This window comes from Pleurodeles waltl, chromosome 9, assembly GCF_031143425.1.
Source record: "Pleurodeles waltl isolate 20211129_DDA chromosome 9, aPleWal1.hap1.20221129, whole genome shotgun sequence".
Classification (NCBI taxonomy): domain Eukaryota; kingdom Metazoa; phylum Chordata; class Amphibia; order Caudata; family Salamandridae; genus Pleurodeles; species Pleurodeles waltl.
In genome coordinates this window covers 73,817,027-73,843,292 of record NC_090448.1, presented here as the reverse complement: position 1 = coordinate 73,843,292, position 26,266 = coordinate 73,817,027, and the positions used below count along the sequence as shown (strand labels likewise).

Sequence of the window (26,266 nt, the reverse complement as noted above, 5' to 3'; positions counted from 1 at the left end):
CAAGTCCGAGAAAAAAAAGTAAAAAAAAAAAAAAAAAAAAGGTGCCAGGGATCAGACACCCAGAACCCTTAGCTCTCGTGGTGGGGTCTCAGAGCATCCCCCCCATGGCTAAAAAGAATTTAAAAAAAAACAAAAAACATTTTTGCCGCATGTCGAACGGTTCCAGAGAAAATTTGAAAACCAAGCGTGTGTGGGACCGCCACCTCCCTGGGGCGAAGCTGTACTTATGTGCATTTTGGGGGGGTAAAGCAGGAGATTGGTCGGTTGCAGACCTCACCAACCCCTCCCCAGGCCACCAACTCCCCGGGCCTTGAGGCTCCCACCGTGGTCACAGATAGCCCATAAAGGACTAAAAACAATATATTAAAAGAAAATGAACAGCTCAAGTGCGAAGGCCACAGACCTTCACTCTGTGTGTTGAGGATTCAAGTCCAGGTGTATCCCTGGTCATTTCCCTCCTTTATTTTTTTTTGGTTGAATTGCAAATGTTTAAGGCATTTTTCTTGTCAAATTGCACAGAAATTATTTTCAAATTGTGCAGAAATATCTCTTTCTAAGCACATCATACATCAAAACCTAAAAAACTATCTCTCACCATCTTTCTCTCTCTTTCAATTGCTTTTTCCCCACATACACACAGACCCACTCAGACACTCAGGAACCCACTCACAGACCCACTCAGACCCTCGTGCACCCACTTACAGCCCCAGTCAGACCCTCGCGCACCCACTCAAAGACCCTCTTCACTATTACACACCCACAGCCCTGCTGGCACCCTCATGCACCCACTCACAGTCCAGCGCACACACTGACGCACCCACTAAGGCACTGATATACACACTCTCACACCCAGGCAGACACTCTCACAGCCACTCTCACCCCCCAGATAACCCACTCACACCTATTCTCACACCCAGAGAGGCCGCGGTCAACTGCAGACGAGCACGGCCTAAAGGTCCATGCACAGCATAGGGTTGGATGATTGGGGTGGGGGGGTAGCTGCAGTGTCTGGCTGTAGGCCAGGTTTTGAAGGCAACCTCTGCTGCGCACAGGTGAAGGCCGTGCATGGTACTAGGATGGGTGTTTATAGGGGGTTGGCCTCAGAGCCAGGCTGCAGGCCATGTTCTGTGGCCAACCGCCGGCACGCAAAAGTATACACTTTCAGCAGCACATATTTGATGAGTTTAAATGTGAATACATAATTGATGCAAGGATATTCTTTAAAGAACACTGCCATATAAAGTTTTAAATTGGCGGTGCTACCAGTAATATTTAACTTACTTTTGTATTATATTACGCCACCAAACGTTGCCACAGTGCTGCATGACAGAGGAAAAGGAGGGAGTGGCAGAGTGGAGTAGACTGCCTTTGCTAAAATATTTTTATTGAGTGAAAAGAAAACTGTTTCGTTTCATCTTTGCAAAATTCCCTTTGTATGCAGTTCTTTGCTGTCACTTATTCATACTGGCAAGTTCAGGTCTATAAACATTTCGAACTCCTGACGTGAAATTTCCTGGTAAAGGTACAAACCTAACCGCATCTCTTTAAGAGTCTAGGAAGAAGCTGCTATACAATGTATACGTTCCCTCGAAAGAGAAAACGAAGTGCCCATAAAATAGAGTGCATGAGCAGAGGAGCACCACCATGACGTCACCAGCAAAATCATATTTGTACCATTCCTGAACATACACGCTGGATCCTGCTATGAACTGCTTTCTAAAAATGTTTTTTGATAGTACAGATCTGTACCAGATGTTCTGTTTTTTTTTCTGCGTGAACATGTATTGTCAAAGTCTGTCTTGCTCACCTTGCTCTTGAGTGAGGAGATAGTGGGAAGCTGGGAGATGCTGACCGATGGAGTGTTCCCTCCTTCAGGACATCTGAAGACTCATCTTTTTGGCTTATTTTCTCATTAAAATCCAGAGACTGGTCTGCTTGCTCCTCATTGACGACTACTATAACAGGCTGATGTACCTGTTCATTCGCCAGATCAGCATTTACAGACTGGTCTTCTATACCATTGACAATGACCATATCTGGTGATGGATCTTCCACAGAGAGCTGCTCTGGGCACTGTTTTTCATTGTCTTCTTCTGCCAGGAAAGAACATAAACAGCATTAAAATTGGTTCTGTGTACTTACCAGTCTGCCATGTCTACATAAGCTGTGCTTCACGGCAGTGTCAAGATACATCTCACATGCTTATTTTATCATATTTAGCTGTCGTTGCTGAAGCACAAAGCAAATCAGAGAACTGCAAAAAACAAACCACCTGAAGAGCTGGCTTAGTTTTCACAAATAACATCCACATGGCAACGAAGTGCAAAGAGCTTAGCACGACATCCACCAGAGGAAAGGTTACCAAGTGCAAGTATATTAACAACAAGCATTACACAGCAATTGTTGAAATAAAACAAACATTGTAATGCCAATAGATCTGGCCTTGGAAAGGGTAATGTTTTGTGCACAATGTTTTTTGCACACTAGCAACAGGAATTAAAAGGTTAACTGAAATAAAACGTACAATGCCTCGATTGGTGTGCATATGCTTGCAAAATAAATACATAAATAAATAAAACATAACTAACCACAAAAATAAATTTGAAAAACATGACAGCGGAAATCGGCCCACCAGCCATGGAACTTAAGTGGACTTGTTTTTAGTACGATGTGAATATGTCACAAGCAAAATAATATCATTCACGGTGGAAAAAAAGTAATGAATTCACTGGGCGGCTGATCTATTGCCCCATTCTCTATGATGCGAAAAGTGGGTGCAAAAAGCCAATGTCACTTGAACAGATCAATTAATGAGGAAGGCTGACCTAAAGCTACATGTATCACTGTCTAGAGGAAATTCACAACAGCCCAACTGTCAGTCTGTTCCAGATGTGGACTACACAAGCAGGCAGAGGCACAGAATGGTTTAAGCAAGAAAATGCCCACATTCTAAAAGTGGCATTTTCAAACTGACAATCCAAAAAACAACTTTACCCAAAGGTGCATTTTTAAATTGTGAGTTCAGAGACCCCAAACTCCACATCTATGTGCTCCCAATAGGAAACCCACTTTAAAGATATTTAAAGGCAGTCCCATGTTAACCTATGAGAGAGACAGACCTTGCAACAGTGAAATCCAAATTTGGCAGTATTTCACTGTCAGGACATGTAAAACACATCACTACATGTCCTACCTTTAACATACACTGCACCCTGCCCGTGGGGCTACCTAGGGCCTACCTTTGGGATGCCTTACATGTAGTAAAAGGGAAGGTTTGGGCCTGGCAAATGGGTACACGTGCCAAGTCGAATTGGCAGGGCAAGACTGCACACACAGACACTGCAGTGGCAGGTCTGAGACATGTTTACATGGGCTACTCACGTGGGTGGGACAATCAGTGCTAGGCCACTAGCAGCATTGGATTTACAGGCCCTGGGCACCTCTGGTACACTTAAATAGGGACTTACCAGTAATGAAATATGTCAGTCATTGGTAAACCAATCACCAATAAAATTTACACAGGGAGCACTTGCACTTTAGCACTGATCTGCAATGGTAAAGTGTGCAGAGACACTAAATCAGCAAAAACAAAATCCAGCATACCATCAAAAACAGGTCAGAAGGCAAAAAGACAGGGTAAACAGGACAAAAGATCCCAGGTCTAACAAAAACCAATTCTGCAAGTGAGCCCTCTCAGTCCCACAAGCCAGTTTGCACTATATTTTGCACACGGAGCTATAAATGCAGTATGTTTTGGATTTAGTGTGTGTGGCACCTCGGATGCTTTAGCTATCACTTTGATCCGCGTAGGAAGCAAGCCTGTATAGAGAAACTATCAAGGACAGCTTAGACTGTAAGCACAAGCGTAGGTTACTGTGGCTTGCCTATCTGAGCAATTCTCAATAGTAGATCGTTTGATACGCCAGAGCCATTTTCTCAGAATGACCAACAGATTGTTAAGCATACTTTTGGGGAGTTTAGTCGGACATAGGGGCTATGGGACAAATCAGCAAAGTTCTCTGTTAAGGATTATATCCACCTCAGGGGAGCCAGCACCACAATTCTGTATTTAGATCTCCCTATAACTCAGTGAAAAAGGTTAATTGTAGCTCGTTTTAGGGCTAGGACTGTTGAGAGATCACTAAGCATTCCATATGGGCCAGGTACATTCAGTAGTAGTCTGCGGTTTGCCCATGTGATGATGCGCCAACTCAGTCCTTACTACATTTAATGCTTTTTTGTACGTTTTTTTAGGTTGTATTTTGACCCCTTTTTAAAACCATTTTAAAAGCATTTAGCGTGCAGGCAGTGGAGAATTTCATCACTCTATTTGCAACTTTTAGATATCGTTGAGGTGTGCTTTAGCGTCAGTTCTTTTTTTAACGCAGCGGGTAAAACCCATAAATCTATGGACGGATAACTGGCTATCAGTTTGCGTTTTCATGTTCTATGTCTGTTTAGTCATAATTTTCCCACTCAGGTTCCTCTAAAAAATCTGTTCATGACGGACCCTTAGAGGCTTTTGATATTAGAATTGTTGGCAGGTTCTGGTTTCTTCTTGTGTAGCTGTTATATATTCCAATGTATTATGCACTTTTGAATGAACATTGCGAACGCTTTTCAATGTGTTCCCTGAAATGTTATTTTATTGTTTTTTGAATGATGTATTTTGCAATTGCACTTTTACGATGCTATTCAAAACCGAATGACTGTTTTCAAACTGAACTGATGTCAAGGAAAAGTAAATGTGCAAGGATGGACCATATCCATGTCTCCTTAACTTTTATACATATATCTAATGGTATGTGCAACCAAGTCACATTTTAAACACTGCTATGAATTACTACCAGCTTTCTTCCAGGTAACAGGTCCTGAAGTGCAGGCATGCTGGGAGATGTAGTTATAGAGACAGTGAGCCCTTACATAGCTTTGGAATAGGAAAGTCCGGGATGACAAGCCATCCCCTCTCCAGAAAATATTTATGTGGCAAAAAAAACAATATGTTGGGTAATGGGACCAAACTTTATTAAGCTTTCCCTGCCTTTTCTCCTACCCTACACTGCATGTTCAATTGGCTTGGATACATCCTACTTGTGTATCTCTCTACTCTGAGAGTATGTACCCATTGAACTCCCAATCCCCGGTGGTCCTGTGCTGCAGACGTCACTGCCTGGGATAATTCAAATAAAGTTTACGGGGGTTGCTGGGTTGAACAGTTATTTCTCCTATTAAAAAAGAAGAAAGATTGCTTAGAGCAAAAAAATCATGCACTCACACTAATGGCATATGAAGCAGGGGTTTCAGATCCAACCCATAAACACTTAAGTGGAACTGACAGAAACGTTTGCAGTTTCAATATGTAACATGTTAATTATAAACAAAAGTACCCCATAACTCACTAAAGTATCATACTTTCAGAGATCTTATCACTGGTCCCCATTCCTGACCAGTTCTTCAAGGCCAAGAGAAAAGTTAGAGAAAACAATCACGCCTTAGTATTCTTTACTTAAATTTGGTAGTTTGTCAGCCAGTAGGAGGTTGCAGGAGCATGTGTAAAGACAAGAGTTAGAAGTTAGATATGTTAGGTCTTTGGCTGATGTCTTTGTGCCTCAGAACTTTAGATTATTTCAACACAATAGCACCGTTATCATAGTCTGCTTGAAGCCACAGAAGAGGGTTCTATGGTGATTGTACTTTGTAGACCTTGTCACCCCTAGTTAAAGGACACACACCATAATTGTATTGGAATTTGTAACGAGTACTTGCAAAGCCAATAGGTCTCATTGGTGGTCATTACAACCCTGGCGGTCGGTGTTAAAGCGGCGGTAAAACCACCAACAGGCCGGCGGGAAAAAAATGGAATCACGACCGTGGCAGAAACCGGTAACATAGACAGCCACTTTAAACTCAGACCGCAACGGCGGTACAAACAAACGCCGCGGCGGTTGCCGCCAACAGACAGACGGAGGACAATGTACCACCCACACTATTACAACCCACCAATCCGCCACCTTTTCCGGGGCGGATTCACCGTGAACAAAAACACGGCGGAAACAGGACTTCGAAGGGAAAACGCTCACCTCTACACACCCCACGAGGAATCAGGACGCCATGGAACCCGAGCTCCAGATTCTGCCAGACTTTATCTTCCTGCTCCTCTACCAGGAGAACGAACGCCAGCGGCGAAGACCACGGTGAGTACTGCACCTACGACACAGGTGAGGGGGGGAGGGGAAAAAACAGTGACACACACAAGCAACACCCCCATCCCCACCCTCACCCTCACCCTCACCCACTACAACACACACACTAATACATATTGATACATAACAGTTACACCCCCCAACCCCCCTTGGAAGAATGCAAGGACAAAAGGAAGTGAGTCAAATAATTGTGATATATTCAATTGCATACATCAAAAATATTTACAAATATATACATTTATACCATATACAATTATATACACCAAGAACACAAGTCCAAGGGATTCCACCATCATAGTCCATGGATCACTGGGCCCAAAAGGCATGGGTGAGGCCCACACTCAATATCCGAACAAGATGGGGAGAACACTGCAGGGGCATCAGTAAGAAATAAAACAGGCACCTCAGGGGGAAGGGAATAGGGGGGCACCTCAGCCGGATGATTGCACGACGCCAGATCCACGAGGGGGCTCCATGCCCACAGTTCAATCCTGGGGAGTGCAAAGCCACAGTCTCACAAGTCTCTACAGTGGGTGATTTGCCCACTATTCAATCCTGGGGAGTGCAAAGCCACAGTCTCACAAGTCTCCACAGTGGGTGGTTTGCCCACTGTTCAATCCTGGGGAGTGCAAAGCCACAGTCTCACAAGTCTCTACAGTGGGTGGTTTGCCCACTGTTCAATCCTGGGGAGTGCAAAGCCACAGTCTCTCAAGTCTCTACAGTGGGTGGTTTGCCCACTGCTTTATCCTGTGGAGTGCAAAGCCACAGTCTCTCAAGTGGATAACAGTTCTCCACTGGTTCTGGAGGGGGCTTTGTGCCCAGAGTGCTTCATCCTGCCAAGGACTGAGGTAGCGGATACCTTTCTCCACTGGTTCTGGAGGGGGCTTTGTGCCAAGAGAGCTTCATCCTGCCAAGGACAGAGGTAGTGGATGTGATACTCCACTGGTTCTGGAGGGGGCTTTGTGCCCAGAGTGCTTCATCCTGCCAAGGACAGAGGTAGTGGATGCCTTTCTCCACTGGTTCTGGAGGGGGCTTTGTGCCCAGAGTGCTTCATCCTGCCAAGAACTGAGGTAGTGGATGTGATACTCCACTGGTTCTAGAGGGGGCTTTGTGCCCAGAGTGCTCCATCCTGCCAAGGACTGAGGTAGTGGATGCCTTTCTCCACTGGTTCTGGAGGGGGCTTTGCGCCCAGAGTGCTTCATCCTGCCAAGGACAGAGGTAGTGGATGTGATACTCCACAGGTTCTGGAGGGGGCTTTTTGCCCAGAGTGCTTCATCCTGCCCGTAGCGGACTCAGTAGTGTCGGAATCATTGGCGCTCACTGGCCTGCGGTGCTGCTGGCGGCGGTGTCCTGGGCAGCGGTTCAGCTGCTGGCGGTCCTGTCTTGGGCAGTGGTTCAGCTGGTGGCGGTCTTTTCCTGGCCTGCGGTGCTGCTGGCAGCGGTGTCCTGGGCAGCAGTTCAGCTGGTGGCGGTGTCAGCTGGCGGCGGAGTCCTGTGCAGCGGTTCAGCTGCTGGCGGTCCTGTCTTGGGCAGCGGTTCAGCTGCTGGTGGTCTTGTCCTGGCCTGTGGTGCTGCTGGCGGCGGTGTCCTGGGCAGCGGTTCAGCTGCTGGCGGTCCTGTCTTGGGCAGTGGTTCAGCTGCTGGCGGTCCTGTCTTGGGCAGCGGTTCAGCTGCTGGCGGTCCTGTCTTGGGCAGCGGTTCAGCTGCTGGCGGTCGTCTCTTGGGCAGCGGGGCTGCTGGCGGTCTTGTCCGCCGTGCTGATCTTCCCAGACTTGCCAGTTTTACTGTGCCCCTTCCCCACCTTGGATGGTGTTGAAGCGGTCTCCACACTCCCAACTGTACCCCTGGGAGCGGCTTTGGTGGCTGATTTCTTTCCCCTCTCCCGCCGGGCACTTTCCAACTTTTTATGCTTGACAGGTGGGTGACTGTCCGTGCTGTGGCTCCTTGCCTAGGAGACTGAAGGGGTGGGGGAGGTGAGTGAAAGAGGTCGGACAGGAAAAGTTTCTTAGGAACACTGGGACGGGTAGCTGGAGGGGGTTTGGGAGTGGAAGAAGAGGTTGTGGTTGTAGGAGGTGTACGTTTGCTGACTTTGGGTGAAGGTGCATGGGCTGGAGGCTGTCGTGAGGTGGATGGCTGTTGGGTGGGTGTGTGGCTGCGTTTGTGTACCTTGGGAGGTGGCCTCACAGACACACTGGGAGAGGACACAGGGGATGTGTGAATGGTAGTGGGGGTGGTGACTGCACTTGAGCGGGGTGTGGTGGTATGTGTGCTGGTGATGGAGGTAGTGGCTGAGGATATAGTGCATGCAGGTGTGAGTGGAGACAAGACTGGGAGGGAGGAGGGAGATGAGGAGGAGGGGGACCCAGTGGAGGCAGTGGATGATGATGTGTCTGCATGTGTGTGATGCTTGCGTGAGTGCCTGTGGGATGTGTGGTGCTTATGTTTGCCAGAGCTTCCCTTGTGTGTTGAGGTGTGTGCATGCTGGTCTGATGGTGTGCTTGGGATAGGCTGAGGTCCAGGAGTGTGGGTCTGGGTGGAGGAAGTTGGAAGGGGGAGGCTAGAGACAGGGACAATGGCTGCCTCAGTGCTGAGGCCAGAGTCTGAAAAGCTCGCTGAAGGGCTGCCTGACCAGAGTGAATGCCCTCCAGGTATGCATTGGTTTGTTGCAACAGCTTCTCTACACCCTGGATGGCATTCAAAATGGTAGACTGCCCAACAGTGAGGGACCTGAGGAGGTCAATGACCTCCTCACTGAGGGCAGCAGGGGTGGCTGGGGCGAAGGTGATGCCCACCCTCCTGGGTGAGCAGGCAAGGGGCAAACGCTGAGGGGCTGTTGGGAGGGCGGTGCTGGTGGGGGGGGTGGCGGCTGTACCTGTAGATGCGGGGGCACAGATGGGGTGGCCACCGCAAGGGAGATCCCATCAGAGGAGGAGTCCGTATCGCTGGTGTCAGCTCCTGTCCCCGCCGTGGAGCTCCCCTCGCCCTCCGTCCCACTGGTGAATTCGGAGTCTGTAGTGTCGCCCTCCAGGGCCATGTGGGATGCAGCTCCCTCCTGCACCGGTGCCACTGCTCCTCCACCTGATGATTCTATTGCACACAAGAACAGGGAGACCACAAAAAGGGGGGGAGGGGAGACAGAAGAAAGACATGTTCAGTGCATGCAATACCGCTACAGCTGGAGGACACGACAGACACAGACGCCCCCTGCACTACGCCGCGCACTTGGGGTCCACTATTCAATCCCTGGGACATGGCTTACAAGGCTATGGCTGATTTCTGCATACATGGATGTCACAGGAGCCTGACTAGGTGTAGTTGGGACTGTACACAGGTGGGGTGGGGTGCCACAGAGCCTGCCTGAAGAAGGGAACTTAACTACCAAACTCGCCCTGGCCTAGGAAAACCCACAGCCCACCTCCCCCACCCAGACACCTACAATGCGCGCTGAATGAGCAGAATGAGAGTGTACTCACCCCCTTGTTGCTGCGGTGATGCCCTCAAGCGCCCATCCAACTCCGGGTACGCCACCGCCAGGATCCTGAACATCAGCGGGGTCATGGTGCAACGGGCACCCCTCCCACGTTAGGAGGCCATCCCCAGCTGGGCCTCCGCCGTCTTCTTGCTCCAGCGGCGAATGTCATCCCATCTTTTCCGGCAGTGGGTGCTCCGTCTGTGGTAGACCCCCAGGGTCCGGACTTCGTTGGCGATGACACGCCAGATGTCCTTCTTCTGGTGGGTGCTGACCTACAGGAATTGTACAGGGAAAAAGAGAAGTAATTACCAACTGCACCATCACAGTCATTGGCCCGCATCCCTACCCTTGCCATGACGCACATGCACTCACCGTCGTTTCATGCATGCCTCATTCTCACCCCCCCCTATCTTTCATCCACCCCACTCCACACAGGCATTGCACATACAGCATGGCCACAGTGTACTTACCTGTTTGTCTGGAGGACCGTAGAGTAGCGTGTACTGGGGGAGGACCCCATCCACAAGTTTCTCCAACTCCTCTGTGCTGAAGGCAGGGGCCCTTTCCCCAGACACACAAGCCATTGTCTCTTCCAGACTGAGGACACAGCAGCACTTGCAGTGTAGGTCCTCTTCTGTCGAAGATCAGGTATCGAGTGATTGAACAGACAGGAAATGGCAGTCACGTCCGCAGCAGTGCGTACCGTCACCGCCGGCGTACATCATCATTGGCTCCTGAGACCCATAGGGTCCAATATTAACCAATGCAGAAATGCGCCGCAGTCTTTGACCGCCTACCACGACGGTGTACAACGTCAGCGCAGTTACCTCATATCCCCTTGTTCCACCTTACAGGTCAGGCAGACGCAATTTCAGGGGCCCACATGGCATTATTTCTGACTGCATCACACATACCTAAGCCTTGCCTAAACACTCATACAGGCAAATTTCGATTTATGAATATTTTCAGAGTAAGCTGTGTTTACGTACCTCAGAGTTGGTTGACTCTGTGCTCGCTGTTCTCCTCCAGAGGCACTGTCCGCTGGGGCATGTGAGGAGATGGCGGCATCCTCCGGTGTACAGACCGCTGGTGGACCTGTCGACAATGGAGGAAAGACATGTGATCATCACCTACAGGCTTCATCGTGCCACAATCCAGGAACTGTGTGCCCAGTTGGAGCCAGACCTGATGTCAGCTATCCGCCATGCCACAGGAATCCCCCCTCAAGTGCAGGTGCTGTCAGTACTCCATTTCCTAGCAAGTGGGTCTTTTCAAACAACAGTGGCCATAGCATCAGGGATGTCCCAGCCTATGTTTTCCAACATGTTGTCCAGAGTGTTGTCCACCCTGCTGAAACACATGCGGAGCTACATCGTTTTCCCTCAGGTGGAGGATTTGCCTACAGTGAAAGGTGACTTCTATGCCCTGGGACATATCCCCAACATCATAGGTGCCATTGATGGGACACATGTGGCCTTGGTACCCCCGCAGGAGTGAACAGGTGTACAGAAACCGGAAGAGTTACCATTCCATGAATGTGCAGATGGTGTGTTTGGCAGACCAGTACATCTCCCATGTTAATGCAAAATTCCCTGGCTCAGTGCATGACGCTTACATCCTGTGGAATAGCAGCATCCCTTATGTGATGGGGCAACTACAGAGGCACCGGGTGTGGCTATTATGTGAGGACATGGACCCAATACAGTGTGACTAGGTGTCTGGGGATGTCCCTAAGAGTAAGTGGGTGTCTAACAGTTGTCCCTCACCATTTGCAGGTGACTCTGGTTACCCCAACCTGTCATGGCTACTGACCCCAGTGAGGAATCCCAGGACAAGGGCAGAGGAACGCTACAATGAGGCCCATGGGCGAACTAGGAGGATTATAGAGCGGACCTTCGGCCTCCTGAAGGCCAGCTTCCAGTGCCTCCATATGACAGGTGGTTCCCTATTCTACTCACCAAAGAAGGTATGCCAGATCATCGTGGCCTGCTGGATGCTTCACAACTTGGCTTTGCGACGACAGGTGCCTTTTCTGCAGGAGGATGGTCCAGATGGAGGTGTTGCGGCAGCTGTGGAGCCTGTGGACAGTGAAGACGAGGAAGCAGAAGAAGAGGACATCGACAACAGGAACACTGTGATCCTGCAATACTTCCAGTGAGACACAGGTAAGAAGACAACACTGCCTGCTACATCTAATTTAAATCTAATACCTCTCTACTGTTTGTCATTTTCACCCAGTGTATGGTCTCTGAGTTGTCACTTTCCCTTACGATTTCACAGATGAGGGTCCCACTGTGTGACATCTACTTTGTTTCCTCATGGACTATAGCTGTGTGACATAGGTATGTTGACATTACATTTGAAAGAGCATTTTGGCACTGTAATTGCTAATACACTATTTCTAAATCACAGACAGACTACAGATTGCTTTGTGCTTTAAGGGAGTTTATTTAAGTGCTCAATATTGGAGGGGGTTGTAAAATGGTGAGGGGTGATGGTGGAGGAATGTCCATGGCAGAGTCCAGTCTATTAGTCTCACAGGTGCATTGTCCAAAGGGGCATAGGAAGTGGATCTGGGGCAGTTTAAAGATGGACAGGGTGACAAGGTGAGACAAATGGATGACAATCAGGGTGGTCTCATTTCTTGGCGGGGGTCTTGGCAACGTTCTCTGTCTTTGTCCTGGATCTCACCGACTGTTTGAGGGGTGGTTCTCCCTCTGCAGGGGGTGGGTTGTTGGTGTGGTGGTCCTGTGACGGTGCCTCCTGTCCACTAGCGCCGGCAGAGGTGGTGGGCAGTTCATTGTCCAGGCTAGTGTCAGGGGCCCCTTGTTGTGCACCAGTGTCCTTCCTGGTGTTGACGGGTTCCTTCAGTACCCCTACAATGGTGCCCAGGGTGGAAATGATGGATTTGAGTTTCTCCCTGAAGTTCCTCCTGCAGCCGCTGGGTCTCCTGAAACTTGGCCAGTACCATTGCCATCGTCTCCTGGGAATGGTGGTAGGCTCCCATGATGTTGGAGAGGGCCTTGTGGAGAGTGGGTTCCCTGGGCCTGTCCTCCCCGTCGCACAGCAGCCCTCCCAGTTCCCCTGTGTTTCTGGGCCTCTGTCCCCTGAACTGTGTGCCCACTGCCACTGCCCCAAGGTCCCTGTTGTTGTTGGGGTGGTGGGTTAGCCTGGGTTCCCTGTAGTGGTGGACACCCTGCTGCTTGACGTGTCCTGGGGACTGAGGTATGGGCCCGCTGGGTGGGTGCTGTGCTGGTGTTTCCAGAGGGGGGGGGAAGCCTTGTAGTGGCTTGTGCCAGTGTGAGGGGAACCGACTGTCCCGAGGTCCCAGATGGGCCGGGCTGGTCATCTAGATCCAGTTGGACAGAGCTGCTGTCATCACTGTGGGCGGAGTGTACATGTCTGGACCCTCCTGTCCGGTGACGTTGGGTAGGGGTGTAAAAGCATGATTATTGCATCTGTGTGTGCCATGGTGTGCAATGGGTGGGTGACCGTGTACCCCAGTGCTTGCATTCCTGTGTAGGACCTTGTGTGATGATGGTTTAGGGTGGTGTATGGGTATGTGCAGTGGCCATGCTTTGGTGATCGGTGTCCATGCGTTGGTGTTGCATGCAGGGCTTGGTGTTGGGATGGGTGGTTTGTGATATTTGGACATGTGTGAGGAGTAGGAGTGATGGGGGTGAGGGCGAGGGTGGGGGTATGTGATAGCATGCAGGTAGGGTGGGGGATGAAGTAGTGAAAGATTTGACTTACCAGAGTCCATTTCTCCAGCTACTCCTGCGAGGCCCTCAGGATGCAGAATAGCCAAGACCTGCTCCTCCCATATTGTTAGTTTTGGGGGAGGAGGTGGGGGTCCGCCGCCAGTCCTCTGTACTGCAATGTGGTGTCTGGAGACCACGGAACGCACCTTCCCCCGTAGGTCGTTCCACCTCTTCCTGATGTCATCCCGTGTTCTTGGGTGCTGTCCCACTGCATTGACCCTGTCCATGATTCTTCGCCTTAGCTCCATCTTCCTAGCTATGGAGGTGTGCTGCACCTGTGATCCGAATAGCTGTGGCTCTACCCGGATGATTTCCTCCACCATGACCCTGAGCTCCTCCTCAGAGAACCTGGGGTGTCTTTGCAGTGCCATGGGGTGGTGTGGGTGATGTGTGGGGTGGTGTTTGTCGTGATGTGTGGGGGGGATATTTAGTGGTGTGTTGTGTGAGGTGCGTGGATGTTATGTGGGTGATGGTGTTGAGTGCCTGTGGACGCTCATTTGTAGATGGTGGTGTCCCCCTCTGGCCTTCAGTCGCAATTGTTGTCGTAGGGGTTTGTGGGTGATGTGGGTGTGTGTTTTATATTGTATTGGGTGTGTGGGAGTGGTGTGTGTATGTCTATCAGGTGTGTGTATTTGGAATTGTCCAATGTGGTTGTGTTTTGTAAATGTGTGTGTATTTTGAGCGCGGATGTGTATACCGACAATGGAATACCGCAGTTGAAAGACCGCTGCGTGGATTCGTGGGTCGTGATAGTGTGGGTGTATTCCTGTTGGCTTGACGGTGGAAGTTTTGTTATCGCCAGTTTATCACTGACCGTGGATGTGTTGGACTTGTGTGGGTGTCTAGATTTTGGTGGATTCCGGGCTTTGGGTCATAATGACCGTGGCGGAATTACGCAGCCGCAGCGGTCTTCTGCACGGCAGTAAGCAGCTTTTACCGCCAATGTTGTTATGACACCCTTACTGTTTTACCAATGTGTGGTTTTGATCGGCAGATGACAGGTGTGCGTGTGAATGTAGGGACACCATCTTGGAATTGTATTTCTTTTAACAAAAATCGTTACAAGGCGGCCACCACTTATGCACTTGCACACGCCTGGGCAACAATGGTCTAATTCCAATTGAAGCATAAGAAGAAACATTAGATAACTGCTGCTGGGCAAGTGCACCCATGTCCATGGATTGGCTCCCATCTTGGAATGATTTCAAACCCACGTAAAGGTGAAACACACCAATACAGCAACATGCAGAGAGTGACGGTGCAGGAAAGTCAAGACTGCATTTGGGTGGGCTAATTCATTTGTAATAAAGAGAGAGGGTGCGAAAGGAGATAAGCAAGCAGGAAGAGACAGGCCCTCCTACACTGAAGGGAAAGACCTGGTGTCAACAGTGGAAAAGTAACTCATCCAATCAAAACACAGTGGGCCCAAAATGCACATTGGGTGGGACAAAAACAAGGGAGAAAAAACAGTCAGAAGCAAGGAACTGAGATAAACATTAAAGTCCCCTATAAGACTAGAATGGACACCATAGGTCTGTTGCCAACAGATCTCAAAAGCTGTCTAGAGGCGAGACCTAATACCAGTTTTCAGTCATTAGATACTCAACATGATTCAGTTTCTAGTGTAATCCAGGTAAAGATTCCGTAGCAATTTATCTTTATAAACAAAATTATAGTCACTGCACTAGTTAAAACTATAAAATTCAGACCGGTGAACTTCTATTTTGTCACAGAATGCCAATTCGAAATTGTTAATATCCAGTAGGGGTTCAAAGAACACGTGCTCTGAAAAAGTTTGCTAACAAACTAAAAGTCCTCTACATTTGGTGCTTTATTTAGTGGTTGTGTAAACACCTGCATCCACTATAGTAGTATGTGTTTGACTGCATGGTCACAGGTTCAAATTCCCGTAGGAAACTCATCCTTTCCCCCTTTCTAAAGTTCATAAAATAAGTACAAATGAACGGGGTAACACAAACATATGTTATCTATCAACAGTGAAAAGACTCTCTTAGGGTCAACCAGTGCTCTAAACACACACCTGTTATGCTATGTAAATAGGCGAACCGCTAATGACAAACGTGTGCATTTTGATTCAGTGCAGATTCAAGGAGGAATTCCGTTTCACAGAGTAAGAATAGCTGGGCAGATGAGTTCTCTGGAAATGTAGGAGCCTTAGGTGACTGCTGATTACACATCTGTATTGTCTCTTGTTTGATTTCTGTTGTTAATTGTACGCGTTCTTTTTCGCCGGCCTAGAGATACCTCACCTGCTGCTTCAGAACAGTAACCAATTTTTGCCCCAGCAAATACAGTCAAAAGAGGCCACAGCCGCACCAGTATCAACCAACACTACATCGTTCATGGAATGGGGAACATTTAAAAATGCTTTTAAGTTGAAAATAATTATTCTGTCCAAAGTCATTAAGAAAAAGATCAACAGGAAACTCTCCTTCCACCGATAATAGCACAGCCTCTTGGACTTCAGTCAGTCAAGGTTCTGCAGCATTCACAGAACAGAAACTGCTTTCTTTGCAGTAACGGACAACATTCGGACCATCATGGACAGAGGGGAAACCGTTGCATCCATTCACCTCAACCTCTCAGAAGCCTTTGACACATATCCTACGGCACCCTCAACTCTACACTTCATGACTCTGGAATTCAAGGACCCACGATGAGATGGATTGCCTCCTTCCTCTCTGACAAGACACAGTGAGTCAGACTCACCCCATACACATCCAAACCAAAGAAGCTCGTTTGTGGAGTCCTCCAAGGATCCTCCCTCAGCCCAATCCTTTTCAACATGTATATGGCACCCCTTCGCCCACAACATAAGAGCGCACTACATCAACACTGTCTCCTACGCTGTTGACACACAACTCATCCTCTCCCTCGCCAACAAGAACACTACCACCAAGGCACCTCCTGCATGACCAACATGGCCAACTGGATGAGGGAGAACTGCCTAAAACAACCCCTAGTAAGCCAGCCGAACAGGGAACCACGTCCACACCCACAGACGATGCCAGAAACCTCAGTATCATCTCAGAAAGCAAACCCACAATGACTAAAACAGGTGAACACAGTGACCACATCCTGCTTCCTCATACTCAATATGCTTTGCAAGATTTTCAAATGGCTCCCCAAGTACACAAGATGCAATGTCACCCACGCCCTTATAACCAGCAGATTATACTACGCCAACACACACTACACCAGCATCTCCAACCAGCTCATTCAAATACTCTAGACTATCCAAAACACTGTTGTCAGACTCATTCTAGACATTCCCAGAAGCACACATGCCACTCCCTACCTCAAAAAACTGCACTGGCTACCCATCTAAAAAAGATGCCAACTCCAACTGCTAGACCATGCCTACAAAGCCCTTCACAACAGTTGACCTGTGTACTTCAACAACTCACTTCAACTCTACCATCCAACTAGACAGCTACGCTTAGCCTCACTCGCCCTCGCATGTGTCCCTCACATTCACAGAAACAAGTCAGGATGACACTCTTTCTCCCACATCACTGTGAAGACATGGAATTAAGGCCTCAACACATCAGGACCATCCCTTCAGTACTCAAACTTCATTAAGAAACTGAAGACCTTGCTGTTCAACTATTTCAACTAGGAGCTCTGACCGACCCAAGTTCCTGCTGCAGCGCCTGAATACTATCATGGGTGATAGGTTATGCCATAAAAATCGACATACAGTTTTTTAAGATATCTTAAATTGAATATTAATATACATTCATTATTTGCATTTACTTTAAATGTGAACACAATTCAAAAATACTTATGGAAATATATTTAATAAAATAAAACTTTTTCTGATGTTCAAATTCAAAATAGTCATCAAAAGAAGAAAACATTTTAATGTGCATTAAAAGTGATCTATAGGATTCATTAATTAAAATAAATGTAATTATTTTTAATAAAATGTATTGTTACATTATTTTAAATCCAAAAAGGTTATTAAAACATTTCCGAATGAAATAATGCATATCTACTATATATATATATTTCTATTTCTATATAAACACTAAATATATATTTAATGATAGTTTTAATTATTTTAAATACTGTAATTACATTTACCATTATTGCCTATGGCATTTTATTTTAAGTCCCTACCACCATTATTTTCTAGGGGAGTGTGTTGCAGTGTTTAGTCATGTGTAGTGCAGGACCTAATACTGTTTTTTCCAGTAGTAACTTACACTCAGAGTTTCTGAATAATCTAGTGAATGTACTCAAATATGTAAACTTACTCAAAGGTGTAATCAGTCCCATTGTGTTTATTACCCGAGCATTATGTGTCTCCCCGAGCCTTCCCACCATCTTCGACCTAAAAGATGTTAACTCCCTTACTTCCCATTACAATGACACTATGTCAGATGTCCTCAACAAAGTCACTCCCTTGAAAGAAAAAAGAATGTTGACAACGTCGTTGGTCCTTGGCGTTCTGAAAATCTCTTCCCTGAAAATAAATCAATCATGGCTATCAAGCTCACTTGTAACAAAAACCTATCTTTATCCAGCCTGACAAACCTCAGCGCTGCCACTTACAAAAAGAACACATAAGATGGTATTGTATCCTCCGTCTAAACCCTATCACAATCTGCAAATTATCAAGCAAAAACTTACAAATACAAATACATAACATTAATAATTCGCCCCATGACATAAAATTCAATACTATTAAACATTCTCTCAGTTTTATTTTGGATCAGTATTTCCTCTTTCTTCGTTGCAAAAATAGTCTACTGGCTGATGAGGTTTTAAGCAGATCTTCCACAGACAAATGATAAACCTTACTTCAAAACAAACACTCTAGCCACTACTCTGATCTTATTCCCGCCTCCTAGGTTAAGGACCTTAGTTTCTATCTCAACCCAGGCCTAACAAATCTCATCTCTCTTGATGAAGGTTAATTGCCCACCTACCTAAAAACAGTTGAGTCATTCCTCTTCACACACATAAGTGGCAGATTCCAACAACCTGCGTAACTACAGACACATTAATAAACTACATTTTCTAGCACAGGCTATGCAAGGATGTGTTGGTAAGCAATTGAAAAAGTTCATTGGTGATAAACATCTCCTTGACGACCTACGATCTGGAATCAGATTAACTGCCTGCATAGAGAAGCCATACTCAAAACAATTGAAAATTCTTTACCCATATAGTACAATAGCAATTCCTGCCTTTTGAATCTTTTCAACCGGTTAGTGGGCTGTGGCAAGGTCAACAACAAAATCCTAGTGGATACCCTACAGGACTGTAGGGTCATTAGGAGGACTTTAAATGATTTACTTCTTAATATACCGCCACTCAAACAGATCTAACACTGCAACACTCTGTCTAATCTTGGCCCTCCCTGACCTTCAATGTGTATTGCAACGGTCCATTTTAAGCTATTCGTCACACATGTCCCATATGCTAATGACACAAGACTTTATATGCAAATTTTCTCCCTGAACATTTCCCTGTGTGTTTCCATTCTAAAAAATCATCTAGGTCTTGATGTTTCTCAACTACATTAAACTCATCCTTCTCAAAACAGGCTGCTCCTCATTTCCCACTCCCATTGCAGCAGCACACTTATTTATCCCTGTGTCACGGTCTATGTTCACTTTAAGGGAAGGTTGTCATGGGCTGGAGTGGCAATGTGGGAAAATTCTATGACCAGAACCTGGCCCTTGTAGTGCTGGAAGAACAAGTTACTTACCTTTGATAACAATTTATATGGCAGAGACATATTCTAGTTGCAGGTTCCTTACCTTAAAATTTCCCCCCAGGCGTCAGTTTGGATCTGGAGATTTTTCTTCCAGCAGTACCCCTGCGAGCCATCAGGTAGTGTCGGACGACTCCGTGTCCATCTTTGGCATTGTGGTCGTCTGATATGATATCGCGGTTGGTACATAAACACCACCCCAACATGCTGATGTCAGTTTCTTTTCATGACTTCGCATGCCAGAAGCGTGGAGCCATGAAAAACACTGAAATTGGTGAGCCAGAACTAGGGCACTGAAAGGGATGTCCCTGTCCCTAGAAATCAGTTCACAGAGCAGGGAGGTTGGGTGGGCCAGTAAGGAATCTGCAACTACACTGTCTCTACCAGATAAATCATTACCAAAGGTATGTAACTTGTTCATCTGATAGAGACTTCTTGTTGCAGATTCCTTACCTTAGAATAGATACCCAAGCAATACCACCCCCGAAGAGGGTCTGTGAATCAAGATCATACTAAGGACTGCAGGCCTGAACAGCCAATGTAGCTGTCCCTGCGTTGCTGTCTGGCAGATATCCAGCACTGGAACTCCACATGCTAATGCAGAAGTGGCAGCCGTAGCCCTGGTAGGATGAGCACGCAAAATCTCAGGGAGCTGCTTCTTCGCCAAACATAGCACATTTTAATACAGAGAACAACCCATTGTTCTTTTCTGAACTCCACGACCTTTATTCCCACCCACATAGCCCCCAGAGTTGATCATCCACCCGGAACACTCAAGTACGACTGGAGTAGAATGCCAACGCACCTTCTGTGCCAAAGCGGTGGAGTCTCTCCTCTTTATTAGAGGGATGTAGGGGCGTGTAACACGCAGGCAAGATGATGGATTGGCCTACATGAAAGGGCATGGCCACTTTAGGGAGAAAAGGAGCCCTAGTAGGAAGCACCACCCTGTCACGGTGGATGGAGAGGAAAGGTGGCTTAAAAGAAAGAGTCTGCAACGCACTCAGACTGTGGGCAGCGGTGATAGCCACAAGGAATGCTGTTTTCAGAGTAAGCAGGAAAAGGGGACAATTGTGAAGTGGCTCATAGGGAATGCACATCAGATAAGTGAGAACCAAGTTCAAATCCCACTGGGACATTATGAATGGGGAAGGAGGAAAGAGATGTGTAAGACTCTTAAGAAATCGTCCAACAACAGAAGATTTAAATGAGGAGGGTTGTTCAGGCAAGCAGAGGAAAGTTGAGATGGCAGAGAAATAACCCTTTAAGTTACCCAGAGCACAGCCTGGGCCAAAGAAAGAACAAATAAAAGAACATCAGAAAGAGGAGCAGAGAGGGGATCAACATACTTGATAGTACACCATGCCACAAATTTGTTCCATCGACAGGCGTATACCATTTTGGTGGGACACCTGGCTGCCAAGATAACATCCTACCGAAGGTGCAGTCTGATCAGACGATCGATGGCTATGCTCAAGAGCTCGGGATACCATACACTTCATGCCAAGTCCGGAACCACAAGAATGACTTAAATCCAGTTGTTCGTGGTCTTCTGGAGTAGCCATTCGTGATCAACCAGGCATTGGCGGCTGAGTTTGTCCGTTCTAACGTTCAGAAAGCCAGCCAGATGTTGAACCACCAGGGGTATGCCCTGATGTTCCAGCCATGTCCAGAGGCAGACAGCCTGCTGACAAAGGGTCCATAACTTCACTCTGCCGTTTGATGCCGTACCACCTGGTGGTGGTCTCCGTGAAAACCTGTACCCTTTTCCCTTTGAGAGAGGGAAAGAATACCTTCAATGGCAGTCTGACCGCACCAAGCTCCAAAAGGTTAATATATCTGATCTCTGCCTCATCCATATGGCCTCCCCAGCCCAGGAGTCACGCCTCTGTCACTACTGTCAGATCTGGTTGGGGAAGGGAGAGGGATCTTCCTCGGACCCAATCGCAATACGAAAGCCACCACTGCAGATCTTGTGCAGTCCCATCCAAGATCTGGGCCATGTCAGAGAGATTCTCCTGATGTTACACCCACTGTAACTTCAGATCCCACTGCAGAGCCTGCATATGTCATCTGGCATGAGTCACCAGCAGGATGCAGGAGGCCATGAGGCCCAGTAGCCTCAGAGTCACTCTCACCAAAATCCAGGATAGAGGCTGAAACATCTGTATCATAGCCTTAATATCCTAGAATCGGCATTCGGGAGGGTAGGGCCAAAACTGAACTGTGTCCAGAACAGCTCTGATGATAGGGAGCACCTGAGAGGGAGTCAGGTGTGACTTTGCCATGTTTATAGTGAACCCCGGTGAATGCAGGAGGTCTGCTGTAGTCTGGAGGTGGGAGATGACAGCCTGGGGTGAGTTAGCCTTCAACAGCGAGGTGTTGGAGTAGGGGAAAATTGAAACCCCTTACCTGCACAAATGAGCTGCAAACACTGCCATCACTTTGGTGACACCCGAGGCCGCTGGTAAGGCCAAAGGGAAGCACTGTAAATAGAAAATGTTAGTGACCTACCATGAACCGCAAGTTACGTCTGTGGGCAGACAGCACAGGAATATGGAAATAAGCGTCCTGCAAATGCAATGCTACCATCAAGTCTCTAGGGTCCAGGGCAGATGGGACCTGAGCCAGAGTGAGAATTTTGAACTTCTCCTTCCTGAGGAAGAGATTGAGAGACAGGAGGTCGAGCATAGGGCAGAGGACGTTGTCCTTTCTGGGCACCAGAAAGCAGCGGGAATAAAAAACACAACCTACTTCTGGCACAGAGAGTCTCTCTATAGCTCCCTTGGCCAAAAGAGCCATAACCTCCTCACGGAGAAGTGTCAAGTGATCATTCGTTATGCAATCGTAGCATGGTGGCATGGCAGGAGGTTTAGTCGTGAAGGGGAGGGAGGTGCCCCTTCGGACAATTTGCAAAACCCACCTTTCTGACGTGATGGTGGTCCAGTGGGGCAGGTGATGGTGAATTCTGCCGCCGACTGGTCCCTGGTGAGGACGCACCAGATCAGGAAGGCTTGGAGGCTGCAGCAGAGGGGAGTGGTGGACTGGCTAGGCCGCTGGCTCCCAGATCCACCCAGACTCTGGATCCTACGTCCTCGGCCAAGCAGAGGCTGTGCAGCATGCGAGGCATGGTGTCTGGCAGGGAACGGACGTGGCTGGATGTCCCTTCTATAGCCATGAAAGGGACGAAAAGCAGACTGAGGGGGGTGAGGGGCAGCAGTGAGGCCAAGGGACCGAACTGTAGCCCGAGACTTCTTAAAGCGATCGAGCACTGAGTCTACTTTGTCCCCAAAGCTGACGTGTGCCATCAAAGGGCAGAGTAGATTGGACATCCCTTGAAAAGACAGATGTACCTAACCAGGCGTGGCTTCTCAAAGCCACAGTCATAATAACCGATCTGCCCAGAGAGTCGGTAGCATCCAGCCCACATCTGATGGTGAAGTTCACTGCATCTCTCATCAGCAACAGCTTGAGAGAGAATGGCCCACGCCTCCTCCAGGACCTGTGGCAGCAATTACGCGACCGTGCCCCAAAAGTTACGGGTGTAACAGCCCAAAAGGCATGCAGTGATCACCGACTGCAGTGCAAGGCTGGAAGAATAAAAATACCTCTTTCCAAGATTGTCCATACTCTTTGATTCCCTATCCGGGGAACAGAAGGGAACGCGCCATGTGAGTTTGAGGCTTGGATGATCAAGCTCTTGAGGATAGGAGTTGGGTCAGGAAAGCTGAGTCGTTAGGCGCAGGCCTACGGTGGTGGGCAATTCTCCTATTAACAGGGGCCCCTGTGCTGGGCTTGGACTATGTTCCCAGCATGACATCAGGGAGGGTTTCATAAGGGTAAAAGGGATTTGGATGTGGAAGCCCCAGGTTGAAGCACCTCTGTCAGGAGGTTGGTCCTGAAAGGCACTAAAGGCAGCTTGAGGACCAAGACCTTGGCTGCTCTTCTGACCACCGTGGAGTAAGAAGCTCCCTCCTCCATAGCCACGGTAGGGGGAGAAAGCATACCAACGTCAGGTGAGGTATTCAACCCGCTGGCTGCGTCCAGTTCCTGAGTCCAGTCCATAGGAACTTCCAGCTGGTATTCTAAAGGGTTCAGCGACCCCTCCATACCCTTAGCGAATTCAGACCCATAAGAATAAGGGTTTAATTCCAATATAGAGACTAAAGGCCCTGCCGTAGATGGAAATGTTGTCGAGCAATGCCGTTACAGCTCCGTGTCTGAGTCGGCGATGAGTATAGGGTTAAAACCGCCCACGGGACCGGGTGGCATCGGGAGTGTCAACAACCTGAACCGACATCGGGGAAGGTCGAGGTACAACCAACGCCAATTCGAATCCGGAAGCGGATCCTTGGGTGCCCCTCAGTCTGAGCCTCTTAAAATTCTTTGAGGTGGGCAGGGCTGGCTCAGAAGAAAAGTGGTAGTGATTGCTCCGCAAGTGGATTCATGAGACAAAAGTGTTGCGGAGTTGGATGCCGGGCCGGAAGCAGCTTTATGGACCGCTCCCTCAAAATCTTTGGGTACATGGCCTGGCAGTCAGAGCACAACTTCGGGTTGTGGTCGCGCTCCAAGCACCACAAATACTCCAGGTATAGATCCGTCATCGATATCATGTGTTTGCAGGTGTCGCAGGGCTTGAAAACAGACTTCTTGAACATCCTCAACGCACCAGTGTTAGAAATGGGGTCTTTCGTTGGCGGTCATGTTGCCCCCTGTCCAAGCAAAGACCCTCACTCTAGTCAGGGCAAAGGAGAAACACACCTGGTTAACCACCGCTCACTCCCTTGGTAGCTTGGCACAAGCAGAAAGGCTTTATCCAGAAGCAATGTGTAAAGTATTTGTACCAACACACAGTAATACAGTGAAACACTACAAAATGGACAGAGCATGACCAAACACAATAAAAATCCACAAAACACAATTAAAAATATGACTTTAGCAATTAAAAACACAAAAAAAGTGCCTAGAAGCACCAATGCTGCAATTTGATGTTAAGCGGAGTTGTTTCCCACAATGCGACATCACTGGTGCCGGTAAGGAGTCACACGGACCCCCCCCCCCCCCGGGTACAGTACCTTAGCAAAATGTGTGGAAAACAGGGCGGTGCACGGATTCAGGGAACAAGGCATCGCTGGATCCGATGTGGCATCGATTCCGGTGCTGCGAGGTGAAGGAGTTGCAAAGAGGCATCAGGTCCTTGCTGTGGAGCGGTGGAGGTGAGGCAGCTTCAGTTGCGAGGAGTTGGTCCTGGGGACTTCCGGAAAAGTCGAAGTCTGGCAAAGTCACAATGCTGCAGGGCGACCCCATGGGGTCGCAGTGACGTCACATGCGGTGCAGCAGTGTCAGGTGTCACGAACGTCGGTGCTATAACACTCCGATCTTGCATGTTCTTGAGATATCAGCGGCGTCAGTGACATGGGCTTTGCATGGTCAGTGGGGTCGTCGCGTTTATGCGAGGTCCACCGATTCAGGTGCAGGCAGCGTCACCAGTTCTATGCAGCGGCGTCCTTACGAAGTCGCATGGCAGCTTCCGGCATCGTTTCACTGGAATTTTGACCAGATTTCTCTCTCAGGGGTCCAGGAACTGGAATGGCACCCTCTGACAAGTTAGAGTCCACATCATGCAGACTCAGAGACTGGTTGGTGAAGCCTTTGCTGTCCTGGAGGCTTCAAAAACCGGAGGCAAGCTCAGTCCAAGCCCTTGGAGTTACCTCTCAAGCAGGAATGCACACAAAGTCCAGTTTTTGTCCTCTTTCAAAGGCAGAAGAAGCAATTGCAAGATAGCCCAACAAAGCACAGTCACAGGCAGGGGCAGCACTTCTCCTCACCTCTTCTCCTGGCAGAGGCTCCTCTTGAATCCTTGAAGTAATCTTGAGGTGATCTAAAGTCTGGGGTATTGGGTCCAATACTTATACCCCTTTCTGCCTTTGAATTTGCCCAAATTCAAAGAGAAGTCTCTGTTGTTTACAGGATCCTGCCCTACCCAGGCCAGGCCCCAGACACACAGCAGGGGGTTGGAGACTGCATTGTGCCAGGGCAAGCACAGACCATTCAGGTGTACGTGATCACTCCCCTCCACTCTAGCCCTGATGGCTCATCAGGATATGAGGCTACACCTCAGCTCTCTTTGTGTCAATGTCCAGAGGAGATTTACAAACAGCCCAACTGTCAGTTTGACCCAGACAGGGAATCCACAAACAGACAGAGTCACAGAATGGTTTAAGCAAGAAAATGCCTACTTTTTAAAAGTGGCATTTTCAAACTAACAATCTAAAAACCAACTTCAGTAACAGATGTATTTTTAAATTGTGAGTTTAGAGACCCCAAACACCATATTTCTATCTGCTTTCAAAGGGAAACTGCTGTTTAAGGATATTTAAAGGGAGCACCCATGTTAACCTATGAGAGAGGGAGACTTTCCAACACTGAAAACCGAATATGGCAGTATTTCACTGTCAGGACATGTACAAACACACAAATACATGCCCTACCTTTAACACACTGCACCCTGCCCATGGAGGTACCTAGGGCCTACCTTAGGGGTGCCTTACATGTAAAAATAAAAAGGGAAGGTTTTGGCCCGGCAAGTGGATACACTTGCCAGGTAGAATTGGCAGTTTAAAACTGCAAACACAGACACTGGCAGGTCCGAGCCATGTTTACAGGGCTACTTATGTGGGTGGCACAATCAGTATTGCAGGCCAACTAGTAGCATTTATTTGCAGGCCCTAGGCACCTCTAGTGCATTACTAGTAAATCAAATATGCCAATTATGGAAAAGCCAATTACACATACAACTTTACTTAGGGAGCACTTGCTCTTTGGTACTGGTCAGCAGTGGTAAAGTGTCTGTAGTAACAAAAACAGAATTCAGCACAGAGCAACAACCTAGGAATTAGAGGCAAAAGGTTAGGGGAGATCACACCAAGGATGCCGGGTCTAACAACCAGAAAAGTAAAAGAACATGAAACTTCGACAAAAAGTAAAACATCTAGTCAAAAAGCGACTGAGGGTAGCACTTCTCTGGGTCTGCGCGTAGGCTTATGCGGAAAGATAAGATCCACACTTTAAGCCAACTTTGACA

At 48.0% G+C, this 26,266-nt stretch overlaps 1 protein-coding gene across 1 annotated transcript in view; it reads right to left on the bottom strand.

Moving 5' to 3' along the window:
* The window catches only part of RAD18 (RAD18 E3 ubiquitin protein ligase), a 530,572-nt gene that overhangs the window by 195,867 nt on the left and 308,439 nt on the right, over nucleotides 1–26,266 (bottom strand). The window contains exon 11 of the mRNA XM_069206336.1: nucleotides 1,808–2,093. Within this exon, the coding sequence (XP_069062437.1) occupies nucleotides 1,808–2,093 (286 nt within the window). The remainder of the gene's footprint in view (nucleotides 1–1,807; nucleotides 2,094–26,266) is intronic.